Here is a 22,338-nt window from a genome sequence, read left to right on the forward strand (position 1 = left end):
TTTCAACATGGGATTTGGTTTTAAAGAAAAAAAAAGATACTATATATGTTAGTAACTTTATTCTAAGAAATATACAGTCATATGTCACTTAATGACAGACATACATTCTAAGAAATGCGTCATTGTGCAAACTTCATAGAGTGTCCTTACACAAACCTAGATGGTGTAGCTTATTACACACCTAGGCTCTACAGTTTAGCGTATTATTCCTATGCTACAAACCTGTACAGCAAGTGACTGTACTGAATAGTGTAGGCAATTACAACACAATGGTAAGTATTTGTATATCTAATGATATCTAAACATAGAAAAGGCACAATAAAAATATGGTATTATAATCTTATGGGACCACAGTTGCGTACGTGGTCCATCATCCACCAAAAGGTCATTATGCAGCACATGACTAAAATTAGGGCATTTCTTAGTTTTTCACAATCAAAGCAAAGTAACTAATGACTAGAAATTTTCTTGACAATTTGAAATTTTCCTGGTAAAGATGAAATATTTTATATTAATAGGAAGCAATATTTCTTAAAAGCATTCTTTGTTTAAAATTATGCTAACCAGAAATTTAGAAGTTTAGGGGACAGTGTTACTGAAAGAACTCTGACTCCCTGACAGCCCTTCTTCAATATCAATAACACAAGAATGATTGTGGCTCATGCATTTTATGGGCTGAATTGTGTTTCCCACAAATTCACATGTCGAAGCCCTATCCCTCTTTATAACTTTTTGGAGACAGGGCCTTTAAGGAAACAGTTAAGTTTAAATGAGGTCAGAAGGGTTGGACCCTAATCCAATAGGACTAGTGTCCTTATTAGAAGAGGAAGAGACCAGGGGTGCACACAGAAAGAGTAAAAGGCCACTGAGAAGATGACAGTCCACAAGCCAGGAGAGAGGCCTCAGCAGAAACCAGCCTCCAGAACTGTGAGAAAATACATTTCTACACTATAAGCCACCCAGTCTATAGCTACACTGTAATTCTGCCATGGCAGCCTGAGCAGACTAACAGAATGCACTTTTTAAAAATTACAATTTTCCTCTTTTCCTTCCCTAAAAAAAAACCTACAGTTGTGTAACAAACACTGAAATCTTCATATACTGAGAACCCACCCGATTGTTTTTCACTAAATGTCACCATTGCTGTAGCCATATTTGCACCCCGTAAAGATCCATATTATATTTTACTACAAATAGAGTTTCTGCACATAAAAGTTTGGTTCTTTTTAAACTCCTCTACCTTCCTTAGTTATAATCTCTGTATTATCTGGTTCAGCCTGCCACAACAAAATACCATAGACTGGGTAGCTGAAACAACAGACATACTTCCTCATAGTTCTGGAGGCTAAAGTCCCAGACCAAGGCAGAAGCCAATTCAGTTTCTGATGAGGATGCTCTTCCTGGCTTGCAGATGACTGCCTTCTTGCTGTGTCCTCACATGGCCTTTCCTGGTGCCTGTGCATGAAGAGACAGCAGGCTCTCTGATAAACTCTTCCCATCAGGACACTATTTCTTTCAGATCAGGGACCCACCCATACGGCCTCATTTAACCTTAATTACTTCCCTCAAGGCCCTCCTCTTCAAATACAGCCATACTGTAGGTTAGGGCTTCAACATATGAACCAGGAGGGGACACAGACAGTAACAATCTCCAAACGCAACAACCTTCTTTCCTCGGCTGTCATGTAATAAAATGTTAACACTCCCAAACAATAGCAAAACAGAGACACAACAAAAATCTGTTAAGTGTATAAACATTGACAATAAAATGCTTCCTTTTAAAAAATGGTTCATTCAGCCGGGCATGGTGGCTCACACCTGTAATCCCAGCACTTTGGGAGGCCGAGGCGGGCAGATTACCTGAGGTCGGGAGTTCGAGACCAGCCTGACCAACATGGCGAAACCCCATTTCTACTAAAAATACAAAAAAAAAAAAAATTAGCTGGGCATAGTGGCAGGCGCCTGTAATCCCAGCTACTCAGGAGGCTGAGGCAGAAGAATCGCTTAAACTCAGAAGGCGGAGGTTGCAGTGAGCAAAGATTGAGCCATTGCACTCTAGCCTGGGTGACAGAGTGAGACTCCGTCTCAAAAAAAAAAAAACAAGGTTCATTCTAGTAACAAGTAAATGCCACGCAATACCATTCAAGTACTACATGGGACTTGGTCAAAGAAAACCCAATTCAAACTATAGGAATGATTGTGAGGAGTTGGAGAGCCTGAATGGATGCCTGGGAGACTGGCAGGATGCAAGGAAAGCCGAGTCCTCAGTCACCTGGAAACTGCCAGGTAATCTGGGAACAGACTGGGTGCTACTGGGTGATCTTCCATGAAAATAATAATTCAAATACAGAACGCCCAAGTGAGAGATACGAAAATGCTTCCCTTTTGATTTGGCTAACATATGGCCACACAGTAGTCTCAGCTATGATCTGTGCTTTCCTACATTCCTCGAAAAATCAACTGCAGACGATTCCACCAGCACATCTAAAAGATAGGTGTCTTAAAAGGGAGCCACAAAATGAACATTCCCAATTGGAATCTACTCCCAAGCCAACATTCTAGAGGAAAAAAGACTTTTTAGGTTTAATCAAAATAATACAAGTAAGAGCTCCTAAACGTAGAAGTATTACAGACCTACTTTTGGAATTCTTGTGGTTGCTCTAATCTCTCCCCTTTTATTACAGCCTCAACTGCCAGATGAATCTTCCCAGGACTCCATTATTGCACTATTAAAAGTAATCATTTACCTAACTAGCATTTGAGCACCTACCTCCATAATCAAAGCCCACCATGTCCAACCTCTTCCTTAATACCAAACACAACACTTGCCCCACGTTCCAGGCTCATCCTGCTCCCTGCCTGCTGAGCTCTTCTTCTGCCTCCTCTCCTCTCGCCACCCCAAGCATTTCCATGGTTGGTGTGTCACCTCCTTCAGGAAGCCTTCTCTGATGACATCGCACACAGATTTTTCCTTCAGTCAATAACTTCGCATTAAGAACCTACAATGTTCTTAATTTGACAGCCTCTTATTTGAGAGCCCCTTCCTCTCAAATTTTGGTTCACTGTTGTCTGTAACTTATACTTAATATTGTCGTCTTCTTACTGTCCTATTCTACTAATATGCTACATTATTGTTGTTGTTATTATTATTATTATTATTATTTGAGACGGAGTCTTGCTGTTGCCCAGGCTGGAGTGCAGTTCAAGCGATTCTCCTGCCTCAGCCTCCCTAGTAGCTGGGACTACAGGCGCATGCCACCACGCCCAGCTAATTTTTGTATTTTTAGTAGAGATGGGGTTTCACCATGTCGGCCAGGCTGGTCTCACACCCCTGACCTCAGGTGACCCGCCTGCCTCAGCCTCCCAAAGTGCTGGGATTACACGCGAGAGCCACCTTTTTATATCCGTGGGAAAAAGTTCTTAAATGTTTTATTTCCTAACTGGTTCTTGTGTGCGATCTTAACTGTAGTACGTGGTTACCTTTAGGAACCCAAACTTACCCATCTTTTATGCCCCCATTCATAGCACATGGCAAAGGGTGAAACACCTCGATATTAATTGGTGTTAAATATGTTTTTCCTGTGTAAATCTCGTGAATTATTTATGCTTTTGTGCCTTTCTTGAAGGAATACAAAGAAGAGCTTAACACCTGAAAAATTTTTCAGTTGCCTGACATTGTCTTTAGCTACAATTGGTTAGACAAACATTTACAGAGTTCCTACTACACGCAGAGACAGGCATAAACATTATGGTAAGGCCTTGATCACGGTTGTATCTCCAGCACCAATCATTGTCTTCTGCACATAATTAACACCCAATACGTATGGGTGGAGTGAAAAAAATGAATTGCAGTCTCCCTGCCTGCAAGCAGCTGATATTTTAATGGTGTGGGGGTGAGGGAGATATAAAGGATGAACAAATAAATAAATGAAGAAGGTCATATCAGTGTGATAACCGCTATGGAGAAAATAAAGCAGGACCATGAATACCACCAACAGCCAGGCAGTTGTTGGCAGACCTGGAGACTCCCATCAGCTGGCGAAGCTGCCCAGCGTAGTGGTTAGCTGCTAGGAGGGCAGCCCCGGGGGAGGTGCACAGCCCTGCCGCTCATTCGCTATGTGGCTCTGGACGAAGGGCTTCACCCCTCTCGCCTCGACTTTCCAATCCCCTAAAACCTACTTCATGACGGGGAGTCTGAGGAGTTGGTACTAAAGTGCCCGTCAACCTGGCGGGCGCTAGAGAAACGCCGGCAGCGCCGCGGGTCGGGAACTCACCAGCGCGAAGGGCACGGAGAGCCTCGGGCTCCCTCTGCCGATGTCCGCGCTTCCCTGCCCGGGGTCGAGCAAGGCTGAGCTGGGCAAAGTTTTGACCTTGAATGGAGGTCTGGGGGAACAGGGACCGGCGCCCCTGTCTGTCTGCTAGGGCTGCCGGAGACCGGGTAGGCCGGCGAGGGTGCGGGGCCGAGGTGGGCGGCGCTTCCCGGGCGCCTCCGTCAGGCGGGAGGCCTCGAGGGCTCGGCCAGCTGCCCCGGGCGCCCTGCGCGGCGGCGGGGCACGGGCAGGTCACTGCCCCGGCGCCGGCCTCTCAGACGAGGCCGCCGCGCAGCCACGGCGAGAGGCGCCCTCACGGCCCCCGCGCCGAGCCGGCCCCCAGCCCTAACGGCAGCCGGCGGGGAGAGACGCCGTCCCACGGTGCGAGGCCGCGGCGGGCGCGCGAGGCGCTGGGCGGGGCGGGCACATGCGCACAGGCGGCGCAGCCGGCACGCGGCGCTCGCGCTCCCTGCTTAAATGAGCCTGGGCGCACCGCGCCCGCCACTTCAGTGGATCCCGCGCCGGGGCCGCGGGCGGAGCTACCTGCTAGTCCCGCGCCGCGCGCCCGCACTCCTCGGCTCTCGGGCGGTCGATGGGACGGGGCGCCGCGGAGCAGGAGGCGGCGCCCGTCGGGGTGCTCGGGCCGCGCGGGAGCCCACTGGGAGGCTCGGGCATGGCGGGCCGCAGGACCTGAGCTCTGCCCCGCGGGGAGGCAGCTGCTGGCCGGCGATGGGGACGGAGCGGGGCCGCCGCCGCCGCGCTGGGCCGTGAGCGCCGCGCCGCCGCCGCCGCTACCTCAGCTCCTCGCGAAGCTCTTGGCAGCTCGGGAACATGGCCCTGGAGCGGCTCTGCTCAGTCCTCAAAGGTAAGGACCGGCGCTGGGGCCGCGGACGGCGCCCCCTGCGGGCCGATGGTGGCGCGCCGCCCTGCCCGCGCCTCTGCGTCCCTTACCAGCGCCCAGTACCTTACGCGCCTCTTTGTCTGGCGGGGCTCGCGGCTACTCGGAGCGGACCGCATGGCGCGTCCCCTGCCCGGTTCCACCGGCTCTCCGGGCGCGCCGCCTCCGACCCCTGCGAGTCCGGCCGACGTTCGCGGGGCGCGTGTGGGAAGGGGGATCGCGTCGGGAAGGCGACCAGAAGGTCCCTGGGCCCAGCGGGGCCCTCTGAGCTGCGCCCTCGCGCCGCTTCCGTAGAATTCCGCGCATCCCTTTGCAAAGTTGTGAGATTCCTGTCGTGGAGCGAAGGCTGCTCTTTCTGCAGATGTGATGGCAAAAAGTAATTCCACGAGAACAATAAAAGCCGCGGCCGTGACGTCGTGCAGCGGTTTTCGAATAGCCCCGCGGCGCCTGCACCTCGCGGCGGGGAAGGGGGCCTGCCGGGCCGCCCGGGTCCCACCTGCTGCGGCCGCGGAGGCTGCGGCACCACTGCGGGCTCCGGGGGCGGCGCGCGGGCGCCGAGGACCCGGCTCGGCCCGGCCCCCCGGGAGCGCTGCTGCTCGGGCTGAGCTCGGGCGCTTCCCGGGACGCGGCGCTCCGCGGAACCGCGCTTCTCGCGCTCTCCTGGAGGTCTCAGAATTCCCCGCCGCTGGTGTTCGGTTCTTACTAATTTGTTGTACCGGGAATTAAAACAGTTGGCTTGCCAAGAGCACAGAACTCTAAAACACACTCCACCCGCTTTGCATTTCCCAGGAGGTGGTAATTTAGATGAAAATTTATATACATAGATAATTAGGATTGGGATACAAAGTTGCTCCTGAAACTCGGACTGAATAAGTCGTCTTTTCAATTTCCAGAGGGAAAACAGCACCACCACTCAGTAAAGGACTTCCCTTTTCCCCCCTGCTGATTTAAATTGAAAGCTGACATGTTTGTAATGTCGTAACATGTTCTTTTTAAAAAAATATTGAGGGTACAGCTGAGGCATTATTAACGGTGTCATGTATAACTCAGCACTGTATCTTAATATTTGTAGAGTGAACGTTTTTCCTTGCTCCCTAACACTTTTTTCAAATTTGTTTTATTAGAAAGTTCAGTGGAATTTTGCTTTTGATTTTAATTGGACACATTTTCTACTCTCCACATATTCCTAAATTCGTAATTGAGATTTCAGTAATTCGAAACGTTTAACTACCCCACTGTAAATGTATCTACAGCTTGTACTAAGGTAACCTAGGACTTTCTAGCTGATGGATATTTCACAAACCATAAATCCGTAGTGATTCCTTTATTACAATTGAAAACAACTCTGAAATTCATCCTGTGGTTTTCATATCTCTAACTCCTAATTTTTACAGTCATTCCTGGGAAAGAAATGTTTTGTTTTACTCTTTCGTGATAAACCGTTTGCACACTAGGATTTCTGATCGTGGTGCCTGTCTGAATTTTCTGCCGTTGTCGGATTGCGCCCTCACTACGGTAAGGTAGTCAGCATGCTACTGACCGTGCATTCCGAGAGCAGCCCCCGGATGAAATCGCGTAGATCTGTCACACCGCTTTACCTGCAGAACTTGATAAAATCGAGCTGGATAGGGTAGGGGCTGGTAGAGCCTCCTCCAATGGTGAAGGGATTTGCAGCGTTTCTGCTTTCGCCTTTCCCGTGGGTGCACACTGCCCTCTCTGGCCATCGTGGTGAAGCGTTGAGTGTTGGACCTTTCAGGAAAGGATTCTGGTGATGGCAGAGCTACGGTGAAAACAATATAGTGTCTGGCGTTTCTTTTTTCAGTGTAAGTCAGCCTACACTATTTTTACATGCTGGAGTATTTTTAAAGCTCAAGCTGAATTATTGTTGTTGTTGCTGCTGTTGGTGGCGGCTTCCTAGAGAGAAAGCAAGTTATTTTTAAAGTCTTCTGTGATATTAACTTGTAAATGCCAAGAACTGGTCTGGAAAGATTCAAGAAATTGTTAACAGTAGTTGATTCTAATACGGAAATCTAGGGGATTGAAAGACAAGAATGAAGGGAAGTAGTTGATTCTAATACGGAAATCTAGGGGATTGAAAGACAAGAATGAAGGGAAGACTGGTTTCACTGCGCACCCATTTGTATCACTTGATTTTGTTTTTTTGTTTGTTTGTTTGTTTGTTTTTCTACCAAACGCATGTATAATTTATTTAAAAATCAATATTTTAATTTTAAAAAGTTGCCTTTTAAAAAGATACTGGCCTTTCCCATTACTAACTACTCATTGTGTGCCCCAAGGCATGAAGAAGTTTTCCTTTTATCCTATAAAGTGAATTGCTTCAACATCAAAGAGGTTCTTATCTGAAGCAGCTATTGAACATTTACATAATTGTGGACATTACCCACGGAAGCCTTGCTTGAAATATTATGGTCAGTTTCTACTAAAATAAATCAGCCATAATGAGTGTGTGAGATTTTAAGTAGAAAGTAATTTTAGTTCTTTAAGATGCCACTGATTATTCTTGTTTTACTTTCAGCCATTAAGACAAAAGAATAACCTTACTAGGCTTTTAAACCTTTCCTATGTTGTTGAAACTAAAAAATTCACTTTTAACGGTTTGTGATCACTCTAGGCCTCACAGAATTTGAGTTAATCTTCTGTCAAGGTTAGCTAAGCATTATAGTCCCATGAAAATATTACATGAGGATTATAAATCCATTTTTTGTTCTTATTCTGCACACTTGCTTCAGGAGAATCTATTCAACTCAGCAATATTCCAAGCTGTAGAAACTGGTTAAATTTGTAATGTAACAGCAAAAATATTCCTTGGCACTGTATTTAAAAATCTTGTCTGAGACGTATTAACTCGTTTTTCATTCTTACATTTCACCCAGGAACATAAACTACTTATACAGAAATAAGTGTGGTACTGAAAAACTTGTCCTTTAATACTAAAGCCTTCTTAAAAATCAACTTTTTGGCTTTTCCTTCCAGGGTTTGGGAAAAACTATTTTAACATTGTCAGTTGAAAAGTCTTATTAAATAATGGTTTTGTTGTAGTAAATCCTCAACAGCAATCTGGTTTATCTTTCATTTTGAAATTAAAATCACTATTTAGGAAAGACCCTGCATGACAAAACAAGTTGAAATCAAAGCTATTTTCAGTCCTTTTTAGAAAGGATAGAAAAATGATAGACTAGAAATAAAGTTCATATCTGAAATTTTAAAACAATAGACTACCTCCTTCTCTTGGGGTACCACCCATCCAGCACAATCTCCTATCATTTTTCAACTTACGCTCCTGTAGAATAATTATTTATACTTAGAAATACATCTCCCTGAGGCACTGGAGATTGAAATTATTATGGTCTTTGAGTTGGAAAGGAGCATCTTAAGAGGTGGTCTAATCCAGTGGTTTCCAAACTTCAGAGGAACTTTTGTGAGGAAGCACTTGAAAAAAAAAAAAAAAAAAACGGACAACATTGAACAGAGTTGCTGTGATTGGTGGGAGGTCTTGCCCTCTCAATCACCTCAAACACCAGGGTGGCTCCAAGAACTAACACTTCAACGGGTTTGTTATATTGCTTCCAAAATTACAGGGTATACTAATCTGAAAGTTCAATCCTTTCTAATCAAAATGACATTAAGACATGTTGGCTTAAATATGCCTGGAGTAACATTGGAAATTACAGCACTAGAAGATACCAAGTAGTCTTTCAGATATGACCTGATGATGTTAGAAGGTGATGGTAGTCACTGTGCAGTCAGGAGGACTGATGTGTAATTAAAATAGAGCTTACAAAAGCGCCATCTCAGATCAGCTCGACTAAGGAGGAGTTTGTCACATTCTGCAGGAAAGAGAAAGCACTTCTGCTATAGAGTTTCTCTTTCTTACTAAAGTGATTGGCATGTCATTAGCATATGTAGGCTGGAGTGATCCCAAAGTTCACCATCCATCTTTGTTCTTAGCTAGTAAAGTATGATTGAGTTTGATTAAATTTGGGTACTTTTTTTGTTCTTTGGAACATAGTTTATCAAAAACAAGTGACTGCCATGTCAAATAGTATGTGGACTCTAATTGAACTCTGTTCTGCTGTCATTATAGGAAATGGTAATGAGCAGAGAGACCAGGTAGGTGGTTCTGGCATCTTGTGTTGGATTTTAAAAGCTTTATGTTTACCACTGAGTTGCTTAACACAGGAAGACGTAGAAAGAGACACATTTAATTACTAACAATTTGAGCCAGCTTGAGGAAAATAACAGTGGTGGCAGGGTATCTCAGGAGGGTGTGGGGAATCTCAGTTCTTTTCCCATCCCCTGATTTGTGCTCACATTTAAAAAAGCGAGGTCACATGGGTGGCTACTGTTTGTTCATCCAAGATGTGTGCCTGTCAGTTACTGTGCTATGTGTTTGCGGTTACAAAGAAGATGCACTGGAGTCACACTCAGTCACCCCCATGTGTTCATCGTGTCTGTTTTGAGTACTGTTGAGGCCAGTCTTTTAGGCCATGGAGATGCATCAGTGAATCAGACAGACAAAGCCCTTCTTTCTAGTAAGAAGAGACAGACAACCAACAAGCCTCAAAATACCAGGTAATATAATAATGAAATAAAGCAAAATGAAGGAGAAAATGTAGCGCTTATTTAGAAATTGGGAAAGCCTCACAAGACCTGAACAACAGGAAGGAATCAGTCAAAGAGATGCTAGGCCGAAGGCACAGCTGGTCCCTGAGGCAAGAATTAGCTTGATGTGTTTTAAGTGATGGGAAGAAGGCCTGTGTTCTGGTAGAGAGCGCTCGGAAGGCCAGAGAGACATGCAGGCTCCAGGTCACATAAGACCTCCGGAGTCAGAAGAAGGGGCTCCAGGTCACATAGGACCTCCGAAGTCAGAGTAAGGGGCACAGATTTGTTCTAACTATAATGGGACTCTACCGGAGGATTTTAAGCAAGGCTGTGATGTGATCTGATTTGTATTTTGAAAAGATCACTGGCTGCTGTGTACATAATACACTATAGGGACTGTGGCAGAAACTTACAGTTGTCTAGAAATGTCTGTTTAACTATTTGTCAGTAATTCTCTGAATTTAACTGAGTGCACAGTTCCCCAAAATGAAGACTATTTCCCAGTTTCCTGTTGGTTTAGGTGACCATGTGACTAAGTCTAGCCAGTTAGATATAAGTAGAAAATGATGTGTGCAACTTAGGGGAATTGTTGTTTTTGTTGTTTAAACTTTTATTTTGAAATCATTGTAGATTATGGGCAAGTGTTTTTGTTTTGTTTTGTTTTGTTTTGTTTGAGATGGAGTCTTGCTCTGTCACCCAGGCTGGAGTACAGTGGCACGATCTTGGTGCACCGCAACCTCTGCCTCCCAGGTTCAAGTGATTCTCCTGCCTCAGCCTCCCAAGTAGCTGGGACTAGAGGTGCGTGCCACCATGCCCGGCTACTTTTTGTATTTTTAGTAGAGACGGGGTTTCACCATATTGGTCAGGCTGGTCTTGAACTCCTGACCTCATAATCCTCCTCCCGCCTCAGCCTCGCAAAGTGCTGGGTTACAAGCGTGAGTCACCGTGCCTGGCCCTGGGCAAGTGTTTTTAAAGAGAGGGAGAATGCCCTTTATCAAGTCATCATTCTTGATAACTAGAATGCAGACATGGGAGCTATAATGAAGATAGAATAGCTGGCACTCCTCATACTGGACCATAGGGTGACCTTGGAAATGAGCCTCTCACAGCTGGGTAATGAGACAGAAGGAACCCAGGTCCTGGTATTGATAGAGCCTTCACTCTGACACTTGACTCCCTATGTCCAGCTTGTTCCCATGACAGAGCAATGTATTTCTATCTTGTTTTAAACTGTTAGTTCGGGTATTTCTGTTACTCATGTCAAACCTAATGCTATCATAGAAGTGTACAAAATCAGTATACGAACAAAAAAATTAAAAAACAGATGGAGAGCTGTTGAATGATCAGAAGTGAAAAGTCTGAATGCTGTCAAGTGAAATTAATCTGGAAAGAGTTCCTGGAGAAAGCAGGTTTTAGAAAATGTACTTTCATGGAAGCAAAGAGGTCCAAGGTCCCTGGCAAGTGCAGATGTTCAGAAACAAGAAGTATTTGTTGGACCCCTTATAAGAATAGATAGTAGAACATTCACCTCAAGTTCAACGTTTCCAAAATCGACTCAACTCCTTTTTGCCCACCCCTGCCCTGCCCAATCCATATTGGTCCAAACATGTCTCCTGCCACCACCAAAGGAGGGAAAAGGCCACCTCTGACTGTTGCTTTCAGTAATCTGCCACGCTCCTATTGCGGTGGTTCTCACAACTCCAGCAGCTTCTGCATCACTAGAAAATTTGTTAAAAGGCAGATTATCAAGCCCTGCCTCAGACCCACTGGATCAGAGTCTCTGAAAGTACTCCCATCTGTGAGTTAATAAACCCAAGGTGATTACGATGCACATTAAAGTTTGAGGACCACGGTCACAGTGATTCAGTTCCCACACCTGGAAGTAGAAATGCTGCTGGGATTTGCATATTTTTGAGCCTTAATATATACTACCAGATTAACCTCCAAAAAGTTGTGCCAGTTTACAATCCAATGGCATTATGCGAGTATGTCAGTTTCCTATAGCCCGACCAACACTAGAATCTGTACCTGTATACATGTATGTATGTTTGTATGTTTGTAAGGCTGAATTTTTTGGGTTTTGGCCCATTTTTATGATGGTCTAATCTTTTTTCCCCCATTTATTATTAGTTTTTATTTATGTGTCTGTCGTTAGTAAATGACGGTGCTCTTCACCCCAAAATATATACATAATTCACCTTTTTTTCCCAATCTAGTATTTATTTTTTGTTTTTAGCTTGAAGGCGAGATCTATTTTTATTTCAAAGAATTAATATGTTATCCCAGAACTATTTATTAAATCCATCCTTTCATCAAGGATTTCAAATACCATGTATATCATAATAAATTCTTGGGGCTGGGTGTGTTGACTCATGCCTGTAATCTCAGCACTTTGGGAGGCTGAGGCGGGCAGATCACTTGAGGCCAGGAGTTTGAGACCAGACTGGCCAACACAGTGAAACCCTGTCTCTACTAAAATAGAAAAAATGAGCTGGCCGTGGTGGTGCATGCCTGTAGTCCCAGCTACTGAGGAAGCTAAGGCACAAGAATTGCTTGAACCCCGAGGCAGAGGTTAAGTGAGCCAAAATCACGCCACTGCACTCCAGCCTAGATGACAGAGTGAGACTCTGTCTCAATCAATAAATAAATAAAAATTAATTCTTGGATATATATATCTATTTCTGAGCTTTTAATTTTTTTCCATTTTCTTATCTCTAAGGTGCTGGAGAATAAGGACCTTGTCTGTTTGGTTCATTGCCACCAGGAAGTGACCCACTACCTGTTAGACAATGGGTTGCTGCATGTATTTAACAGATCATCTGTTTCTTCCTATGTCATTGCTACATTTTTTAATTACTGTAGCTTTACAATAAATATATATTATTTTTATTTATTTTATGTGACTTCTAAATTTTCTTTGGCCAATATAACAAAGTCTTCAAGATGAGCATCAGAAACATTTTGTTAAGTCCAAAAACAGGACCCACTAAGAGTTTGATTAAAATATTAAATGTATGGCCTATTGGAAAGACTCATTATCTTTGCAGCATTATTTTACTACCCAGAAACATGTTACTGCTCTGTTTTATTCAGTATATTTATTATTTATTTTAGTTTTACTTTAGTCCCTTAATAGGTGTAATAATTTTTCAAATAATTCTCTTGAGGTTTTTAGGTTTTCAATAACATTGAAATCTATAAATAATAATTTTGTCTTCTTTCCAGTATTTATTGCATTCACTAGAATTGCCACTATTAAGTAATAGTGAAAAGAATAAATTTGACTTTTTTTTTTTTTTTTTTACAGTGGAAAGTAGGCCTTAAAACTGGAAGGCCTAGGAACAGGATTGTCTGCTTAGAGCTAAAATGACAGTGATTCAGGGTAAAAAGAGGAGGAATAAAGGGAGTGGCTTTAAGGATTGTTTAACAGCCTGAATAGCACCTATCTTTTATCATCTAAGTGACTTCATTTTAGGTCAGATCTGTACACAGGTTATTATAAGACTAAATTCAACTCTAGAACCAGGAGTAACGTCATAAATGGTGGGCACTACCTTTCTCAAGCATCAAATCACAAGCAGTTCTCTGTACAATCAAATTGCATAGTTAAAGAGTTTAGAATTATTTTTGTGTAGATTTCTGCCTTACAGAATTAGTGCCTTCCTATATACATTATCATTGAATTCAAAGTGTGAGGTATTCCTGTATTTGAGATATTATTGATCCTTTTGGTAAGAGGGAACAGTGGAACCTAGATTGGGAATAAAGACAGAACAAAGAACCACAGAACTGCTTCATGTGCTAAATAATTGCAGGGTTTAGCATTAGTGGAATTTGTTTTAATATCTCAGCCTGATTATAACTCAAGCAGTGTACAAAGACCTTGTTATACAACTCAGGAAACTGTGTTTATAATGATATAGAATTTAAAATGGATTAATAGTCACAACTGTATTACCAAAAACTGTATCAGTAAATCTTTCTATCCCTAATTGCTGTGCAGATTTGCCCTATTCTTTATACGTCGTTTTTATATTTAGTGGCATAGCTCATTTGGTCGATTGAGTTGTGAATAGCTAGTAATTACTTGAGAAAAAAAGAAAACTGTGCAGCCCTCTAAATAAAGTTGAAAAGAATATAATAGGCTATTTGGCCTTGCAACTTTATTTTCAGTATGATTGTTCTACCTTAGTTGTGTATTCTGTGCAAATTTCATAAAGCAGTTATTTTATACAGGCACATTTTTATTGGTCATTGTATACTATAATTGTGCTGGCACAGTTCATCCCTTTGCCATAGTTGCCGTTGCTGTCTTGCCTTCAGTTTGTTGGCCTCTTACATGCCCTGTCTGCTGGCTTTGTGTGGTTATTTGCTTATAGATGGATTTGTAAATGTCAAACTGGTAAATAGTTACACCTGTGATTAAGGAGGAACGGTATACTGAGCACGAAATATTGACCCAGTGGCATATGATCTGAATGATATGCCTGGAGAGATAGTGTCTTCTAATGAGATAAATTGATACAAATGGTTGGGTTATTTGCTGAATTTTCAAATACCTACTATTACCTGACTTTTCTTTTTGATCATAAATCTTCTATTTTAAAAAAAATGTTTCAAAACTCCATTCTTGTAATCAGATCCAGTGTAAAGATGTGAAGAGTTAAAGATCTCAGCATAATGTGAGATCTTCAACACTACCACCAACCAAAGAAAGGGAAGAGGGAAATTAACATTATTGAGAAAAGACAGAGGAGACACAGAGGTCAGCAAGGATGCAAGAAACCAAGGATGAAGAGGTCAAAGAATTAGATTTTAAGATACGACCTGAATAACAAGAGCTACCTCTTAACCGTTTCTACGTTGGTGACTTTGGTAGTAGACACCCAGTACGTGCTATTGAGTGAACAGTGGTAACTGTCTACCAACCACTTGCACTAGCAGACTCCAGTGCCTCCACCTCCCTCACCCCTCACATCCTGTAAGTTGCACTTGACTCTACACCTGAACCATGTCATTAGTTTCTCCTCCTTTCCCTTTCCACTGCCACCACTCTGCTTCAAAGATGGTAATGCAAACATGATCACCTTTCCTTCCTAATGATCTTCTCTCTTCTCATTAAAAGTATAGACTCCACACAACCATTAGGATTATTGGTCTAAAACACAGAAGTGATAATACCATACACTTGTTTAAAAACCTACAAGGGCTTCTCATTATAGTTAGAATTCCATACTTTTTAGCATGCCATTCAAAACTTGTTACGATCGGATCTCACCCGACTTTTCTCTAACCTACTATACCGCTGTAGCCTTCCACTTGCCAACCACACTGTATTACTCAGAGTTCCCTAAAACCTGCTGTAGGTTAGAGCTCATGCCTCCATGTTTTTACTTTTATGTTATGTTATGTTATCTGATTGAGGCATGGTCTCTTTCCCCCAGGCGGTAGTGCAGTGGCACGATCATGGCTTACTGCAGCCTCTTAACTCCTGGGCACTAGTGATCCTCCTGCCTCAGCCTCCCAAGTGGCTGGGACTATAGGCACATGCCACCATGCCTGGCTAATTTTTTTTTTTTTTTTTTCGTAGAGACAGGGCCTCTGGAACTCCTGGGCTCAAGCAATCCTCTCGCCTCAGCCTCCTAAGGTGTTGGGATTTGCAGGCATGAGCCACCGGCGCCCTGCCCTCCATGTTCTTATTTAAGCTGTTTGTTTCTCCTTTTCCTGGGCTCAAGGATTATAAGGTCCAACCACAGTATGCCTTCTTTTTGGGAGTTTTCCTCATTCTATTTCCCTTAACCCCCAGCAGAATGGACCTTCTGCTTCCATTATGCCTTGTGCATATCTCCTGTTAAACTCCATTTCACCTTGTATTGTAGATTCAACAATACATTGATTCCTTGTGGATGCTGGTTTGTCCTAATATCCATCATTTATTTATTAGAATGCCTGGCACATAAAAGTACTATACACATTATCTCATTTAATCTTCACAGCCAGCAATGAGGTTGACCTATTTATACGTCATCTCCATTTTACAAATAAGTAAACTGAGCTGAAAAGGCCTCACAGCTGGTAGAAGGCAAAACTTGAACCCTAGCCTAGATTCATGAAACTCCTTAAGTCCACACTCTTAACCATTTTGCTCGATTTCTCTCTCCACACCTGTGCATCCTTGGTGCCCGCTCTTCAGTGGATACTCTGTAAGTGCCTATTCACTGAATGAATAACTCCAGTTCACACAGTAGTTCAGTACAGGCTGGCAGTGTGGTTTCCATTGAAAGGGAGAGTGCACCATCCATAAAAATGTTTCTTTAAATCTTCAAACCACATACACAAAACAATTCAATATGTTGTTGATTGGGTCTCAGAAATGTTCAACATGGAAAAAAGCTTCAGTGTTAAATACGGCTAGCCTTTGTAGCACAGAGCACAGCATAGTACTGCACAATGATAAGACAGTTTGAATTGATTTCTAGGAGACTGCTGCCCCCTTACTTCTGTCTTGATTATGAATGTTCTCAGAAAACAGATATAATCTAATTGAACTTTCACTGCCATAGCACATTGCAGAGCCAGCTATACTACATGTAGACTTTGAGATGGACTACAGTAAATAGAGGAATAGTTAGGATGAGCAAGGTCTGTTGCAAAAAACAAGTGTTGTTTTTTTTTAAACAAAAATACCTATTAGGTCGAAAAATGCTTTAAATGCCATGTATTATTAAATGCTTATAAATGAGTACAAAACCACTTGTCTTTTCTTGGGTTATCTTAAGGGTTAGGTAGCAAATCAGAGCATAACATTTAATGCTTTAAGATCTTCAGAGTGAATTTTGAGTAATAAATAGTGATTTTAGTTAATCTTTTTTTGTCATCCAATTTTCTTTATTCACTTAGTAAAATGTAGTATAGATTCAATTTCATAACTTTTCTTCTCTGTTATTTCTCTAGTGTTGTTAATAACAGTACTGGTAGTGGAAGGGATTGCTGTGGCCCAAAAAACCCAAGGTAAAGTACTTATATTGGTGACTTACTGCATGTTTAAGACAATGGACTGGCTTATTTGAAAGGATTGCAACTTTTGGGTGCTATTTCCATAATCCCTTTGGGGTGTTCCAGTGACCTAAGGCTTTCTCTCAACCCATCAGCCTCAATTTAACTGGGTTTAGCTGCAGTTAACTAGAGTAAATTGTCAGCATAAAAGTCTTGCCCTGATAAATTTTTAAAATTGACATCACTAGTAGCTCCTAGCATACTGTGGATTATGTCCAAAAATTAAATGAGATTTATATTTTATCACTAAGCAAAAATAAAAGTCCCTTTTTCTAATTTAAACAAATGAAACACTTCAGTTAATATCTTATTCAAAGTCCTTTGGTCCTGTTCTTTTGTCTTGATTTATGATTGATGATTAGCTAGTGTGATTCTTTTTTAGCCAGATTTTTATGTCTGAATTTAGTACATTTCCAGTGTAACCTTGTTTGTTTTTTTATTTTCATCTAAGTAATACATACACATGATAAAAATCAAAGCATTAGTAAAAAGTTTATTAGGAAAAATGAGTTCCCCATCTTGCCCTACTTAACTTCCTGCCCCATGGAAATAATCACTCTTAGCTGATTCTTTTGGTATTTCCCTTCCTTTCTCTAAATAACGTGCTGTATTGCTACTTCTTGGTTATTTCAGTTTTAGAAATTAGATAATGATTTTTCACCGTGGAAGAAGAGAATTTAGCTCTTTCACCTACCGTCCACCCCATCCATATATGAGTGTTCTCGTACCTTGCATTTGTACCACCCTTCTCAACACAGTTCTGTCGTAATTCTGGTTAACTCAGTATTCAGGATTTACATTAAGTCACTCATTCAGCTGAATTTTGTCTTCAGGAAGTTTTCTTTTTTTTTTTCTGTTTTAATTTTTAAAATTCCCTTTCCTCCATTTTCTCTCTTTTGCCTTTTCAGGAAATCTATTATTTTACTTGGTTATGGCCCTCTTGGTTTTTGTTTCTGGCTCTTTTGTTTTCCATCTTTTTGCTCCACATTCTCTGAGACTTCCTCAACTTTACCTCTAAACCAGGAGTTAGAACACTTTTTCTGTAAAGGGTCAGATCGTAAGTATTTAAGGTGCTGTAGGTCCTACAGTCTCTGAAGCAACTCTTCGAATTCCTCAACTCTTCTGTCCTGGAACAAAAGCACACAAATGGTGGGGATGGGTATATTCCAGTAAAACTTTATTTATAGCAGGCTCCAGGTCATGTTTGGCCCAGGGTCATAGTTTGCTGAGCTCTGCTCTAAATGTTCTGCTGATTTTTTCATCTCTTCTGTTTTTGGAAGCTTTTTTGGTTCTGTTTTCTGAATATAATATTCTGTTTGTACACTGTCTTTGTTTTTGTCTTATGGATTTACTTGCATTTCTTTCTCAGGATGTTAAATGATTGTTTTGTGGTGGTGGTGGTTTTTAAATATTTTTCTTGCATAGTCTTTATCTCCTCAGAGTTGGTTTTCTTCAGTTTTGTTTGTTTGTTTGTTTATTTATTTATGTATTTATTTATATTAGAGATTTACCTCCAATGTCTGGTGATCCTTGAGGGCTCATATTTTAAGAGGGGCACTAAAAACTGATCGTTAACTGTCTGCAGGTGTGGGCAAGGATCAGTTACTGGCTCTCCCCGTTGACAGATCTGACATTGGGGAACTCCTGCATCTGCATCAAGCCTTTCCTAGGGGCTGTTTCCATTCCCAGAGAAGAATCTTTTCTTTTCCTGCTTAAAGGCTCAATATCTGACCAGGAGGCCTTTGTGGGAGTTAAGCAGGAAACGAAGGCTGGGACATGTGCTAACATTCACTCATCTCCCTGTTTTCGTTCTCAACTGTGCCTGGTATCCCCTAGTCCAGTAACCTTGTTGTTTTACCTTCTGCAAAGAAATCACCTTTAGTGTTCTGATGTGGTCGTAGAGCTGCTAGATTTGTGGAGGAGGAAAGGGTACTGAAAATCCAACTCATTCTAAACAGACTTTTAACTAGCCTCATGTTTTTAAAAAGCCCAATTTCACTCACCACCCCCCACCCCACTTCCTGGTACTGCCAGTTGTTACTGCTATATCTACCCCTCTCTATTTAAGAGTTTATACCCTTTTAAAAATCCTTTTATTGTTGTTTAAGTGGAGTTTGAGGAAGGAGCAGAGCTACATGCATGTGTTTAGTCTACAATCTTCAACTAAAATCTCTCTGTAACCTTTGAATCTTCTTTCACTGTTGTGTTAAACTATGAGGGCCCCATATCAGAGATCAACTCCTGGGATGCTTTTATTTTTCGGTTAGAACTGAATTGTATTGCATCTTACTGACTTAGATTCCCCCATATGGTTTTGCCCTTTCTTAAGTGCATGTAAGCCCTTTATTTCCCTGTTCTCTTACACGGCAAACTTGTCCTCTCCCAGCAAGTTTTCCCTCCCTCTCTTTCACTTCTGTACTCAATTTATTGTGCTAAATTTGACAGTGGTTCTTACAAAATTTTATATATGTAGCAGAGAGTGAGCAATTGTTTGGAAAGTGGTGGGGGAAAGAGAAGAATGATTCTCTTTTGCTGTAATGAGTGTTTTAAATGCCGTTTTTCCCTAAGATGGACAAAATATTGGAATTAAGCATATTCCTGCAACCCAGTGTGGCATTTGGGTTCGAACCAGCAATGGAGGTCATTTTGCTTCACCAAATTATCCTGACTCATATCCACCAAACAAGGAGTGTATCTACATTTTGGAAGGTATTTGACCAATTTCTTTTATTGGATGAATTTTTACTTTATTGTAAAACTAAATATGTTGGTAAAATGACCTATGTAAACCAGTTTGAATGAAATTTAAACATGTATTTGAATTAAACTATAGTAATGATAAGTATTTCTGCATATTGAATACATTAACAAGATACTAGCAGAAATGTTAGGGAATGTTTGAATCTCCCAAAGTATAATTCAACTAGGTACATTAGTATATATGAAAAACTTCTTTCTCTGATAAGAAACTTAAACTTACTGGCATCCCTTATAAGGCTTAATTCAAATTTATGTCCATATAAGTGAGTTCTTTTCATTTCTTCTGTTTATTTTTCTGTGTATTGTGGTATATTGTATCTTGAACTAAGTGAGTATTAGCTTCTTGACTCTTCAGTTTGAATCACTCAAAAATATTTAATTTAGCGGATAGCATATGCCAAAGGAAAAGATTACTATACTTCTACAGAGTAGCATTATTTTTAATGTAAGATACATTTATCATGACTTGTATAGCAATTCTCACTAAGACCTTTGTCTATGAAGCACTTAGCAGAACAGTTGTTCTGCTTTTCTCATTTGTATTTATATTCTTTCTTGTTTGTGTTGCCCTGATTTGCTTACTCTTATTTTCTAGCTGCTCCACGTCAAAGAATAGAGTTGACCTTTGATGAACATTATTATATAGAACCATCATTTGAGTGTCGGTTTGATCACTTGGAAGTTCGAGATGGGCCATTTGGTTTCTCTCCTCTTATAGATCGTTACTGTGGCGTGAAAAGCCCTCCATTAATTAGATCAACAGGGAGATTCATGTGGATTAAGTTTAGTTCTGATGAAGAGCTTGAAGGACTGGGATTTCGAGCAAAATATTCATTTATTCCAGGTAAAGAATAAGTTATCTTTTAAGTGGTTGGGCATCTCACTCTAACTCTGATTTTAGAATCTTACGGTTAGAAAAGAGATTAATTTGGTCAAGTTAATCAAATCAAGATTTTAAACAAATTAGCAAAGTCAAAGGGAAATTAGTCCATGAACAAATAAGAAGTTAATAGAAATTGGACATAGAAACGTATCACTTGGGCTGGGCGTGGTGGCTCACGCCTGTAATCCCAGCACTTTGGGAGGCCGAGGCGGGCGGATCACGAGGTCAGGAGATCGAGACCATCCTGGCTAACAAGGTGAAACCCCGTCTCTACTAAAAATACAGAAAATTAGCCGGCCATGGTAGCGGGCGCCTGTAGTCCCAACTACTCGGGAGGCTGAGGCAGGAGAATGGCATGAATCTGGGAGGCAGAGCTTGCAGTGAGCCAAGATCGGGCCACTGCACTCCAGCCTGGGTGACAGAGCGAGACTCTGTCTCAAAAAAAAAAAAAAAAAGAAACGTATCACTTGAATTTTGAAGCATATCGGAGATGGTGCCACATTTTCTTAGATTTTTTTCTGTCTTATAACACATGCTCAGGCTAACATTTAAAATATATTTAAAAATAAATAGTTTTAAAAATAATTCAACAAATTGTCTTGTTTTCAGAATTCCCACAAAAATTGTTTTGTATGATTTTTCTCATTTAGCTGTTAGAATTAACCACTCAACTGAATAAATACTCTAGAATATATTGAGCAATAGAAAGAATACTGCCCTGCACTTGGATGTCAAAGATCTGGGTTTGAATTCTTTCTCTGCCTCCTAATAGCTGTAAGACGATTAAGCACAGAATTATGCTTGAGATTGGCCATTAGTAAAATGGGAATGCATGCTGTATTAGTTTACTGATGCTGCCATAACTAATTACCTCAAATTTGGCCACTTCAAACAGTAGAAACTGATTTTCTCGCAGTTGGGGAGACCAGAAGTCCAAAATTGAGCAGGGCCTCACTCCCTCTAGGAACCTGGGGGAGAATCCGGTCTTTGCTCCTTCCAGCCTCCAGTGGGTGCCCCAGCATTGCTGGCTGTGGCTGCATCACTTCATTCTCAGCCTCCCTCTTCACAGCTCTTTCTACTCTTTTCAAGATCCTTAACCTAGTGGCATCTTTTGTCTTGTAATATTTACTCTTTAAAAAAACTGTGTGTGTGTGTGTGTGTGTGTATACACCCTACTACTCACAGGTTATGGGGATTCCAATGTGTGTATATTGGGGGGCTACTGTACCATCAGCCTGCTCCACCGTGTTACCTGCCCCACAGTAGGTGAGAACACTCTGAGAACTGTAAAGCCCTGTCCAGTGTGGCATGTACATATCCCTAATGCAGAAACACAGAGATGTGCAAGTTATTGTTCCTGTCTTCACCAAGCTTACACACTAACAAGATGAAAAAATAACAGTAAAACAACTGTGTGATCTTTCTGCTTTTATTTATTTTTCATGCAAGAAATTTAATTGGAAAAAATTAAAACATTGAAATGAAAAGAAAATATCCATAATCCTTCCACCCTGTATATAAAATCAGTGTCAACAATTTGGTGTATGTCCTTTCCAATGTTTTTCTGTATCTGTTTCTTTTGTTTGTCATACAAGATTGGGATTATGGTACACATATAACTTTATTATCTGCTTTTTTGCCTGAAAAACATGAACAATCTTTTTTTCCCTGTCAGTACTCATGTAGGAAATTTTAAGCTTTGCTTCAGTATTTATCTGCTCTTTTTAAATTTTTTTTTCTATAGTCTCCATAGCCAATCAAGTATTTATTTGCACAATGCCAAAAGGATATTTCCAAAAAGTAAAATT

The 22,338-nt window shown here is 41.5% G+C and overlaps 1 protein-coding gene across 4 annotated transcripts in view; it reads left to right on the forward strand.

Moving 5' to 3' along the window:
* The first annotated feature begins 5,008 nt into the window (after window positions 1-5,008).
* Window positions 5,009-22,338, forward strand: part of NETO2 (neuropilin and tolloid like 2) — a 70,088-nt gene continuing 52,758 nt past the window's right edge. The window contains exons 1-4 of one of the 4 annotated variants that reach the window (XM_032157270.2): window positions 5,009-5,175; window positions 16,786-16,842; window positions 19,456-19,596; window positions 20,243-20,491. In XM_032157270.2, coding sequence (XP_032013161.1) covers window positions 5,142-5,175; window positions 16,786-16,842; window positions 19,456-19,596; window positions 20,243-20,491 — 481 coding nt within the window. In that variant the 5' untranslated portion in view covers window positions 5,009-5,141. The remainder of the gene's footprint in view (window positions 5,176-16,785; window positions 16,843-19,455; window positions 19,597-20,242; window positions 20,492-22,338) is intronic. The other 3 variants (XM_032157269.2, XM_032157268.2, XM_032157271.2) reach the window with 3 other exon arrangements.

Source organism: Hylobates moloch, unplaced genomic scaffold, assembly GCF_009828535.3.
Source record: "Hylobates moloch isolate HMO894 unplaced genomic scaffold, HMol_V3 SCAFFOLD_6, whole genome shotgun sequence".
In the NCBI taxonomy this organism is placed as follows: domain Eukaryota; kingdom Metazoa; phylum Chordata; class Mammalia; order Primates; family Hylobatidae; genus Hylobates; species Hylobates moloch.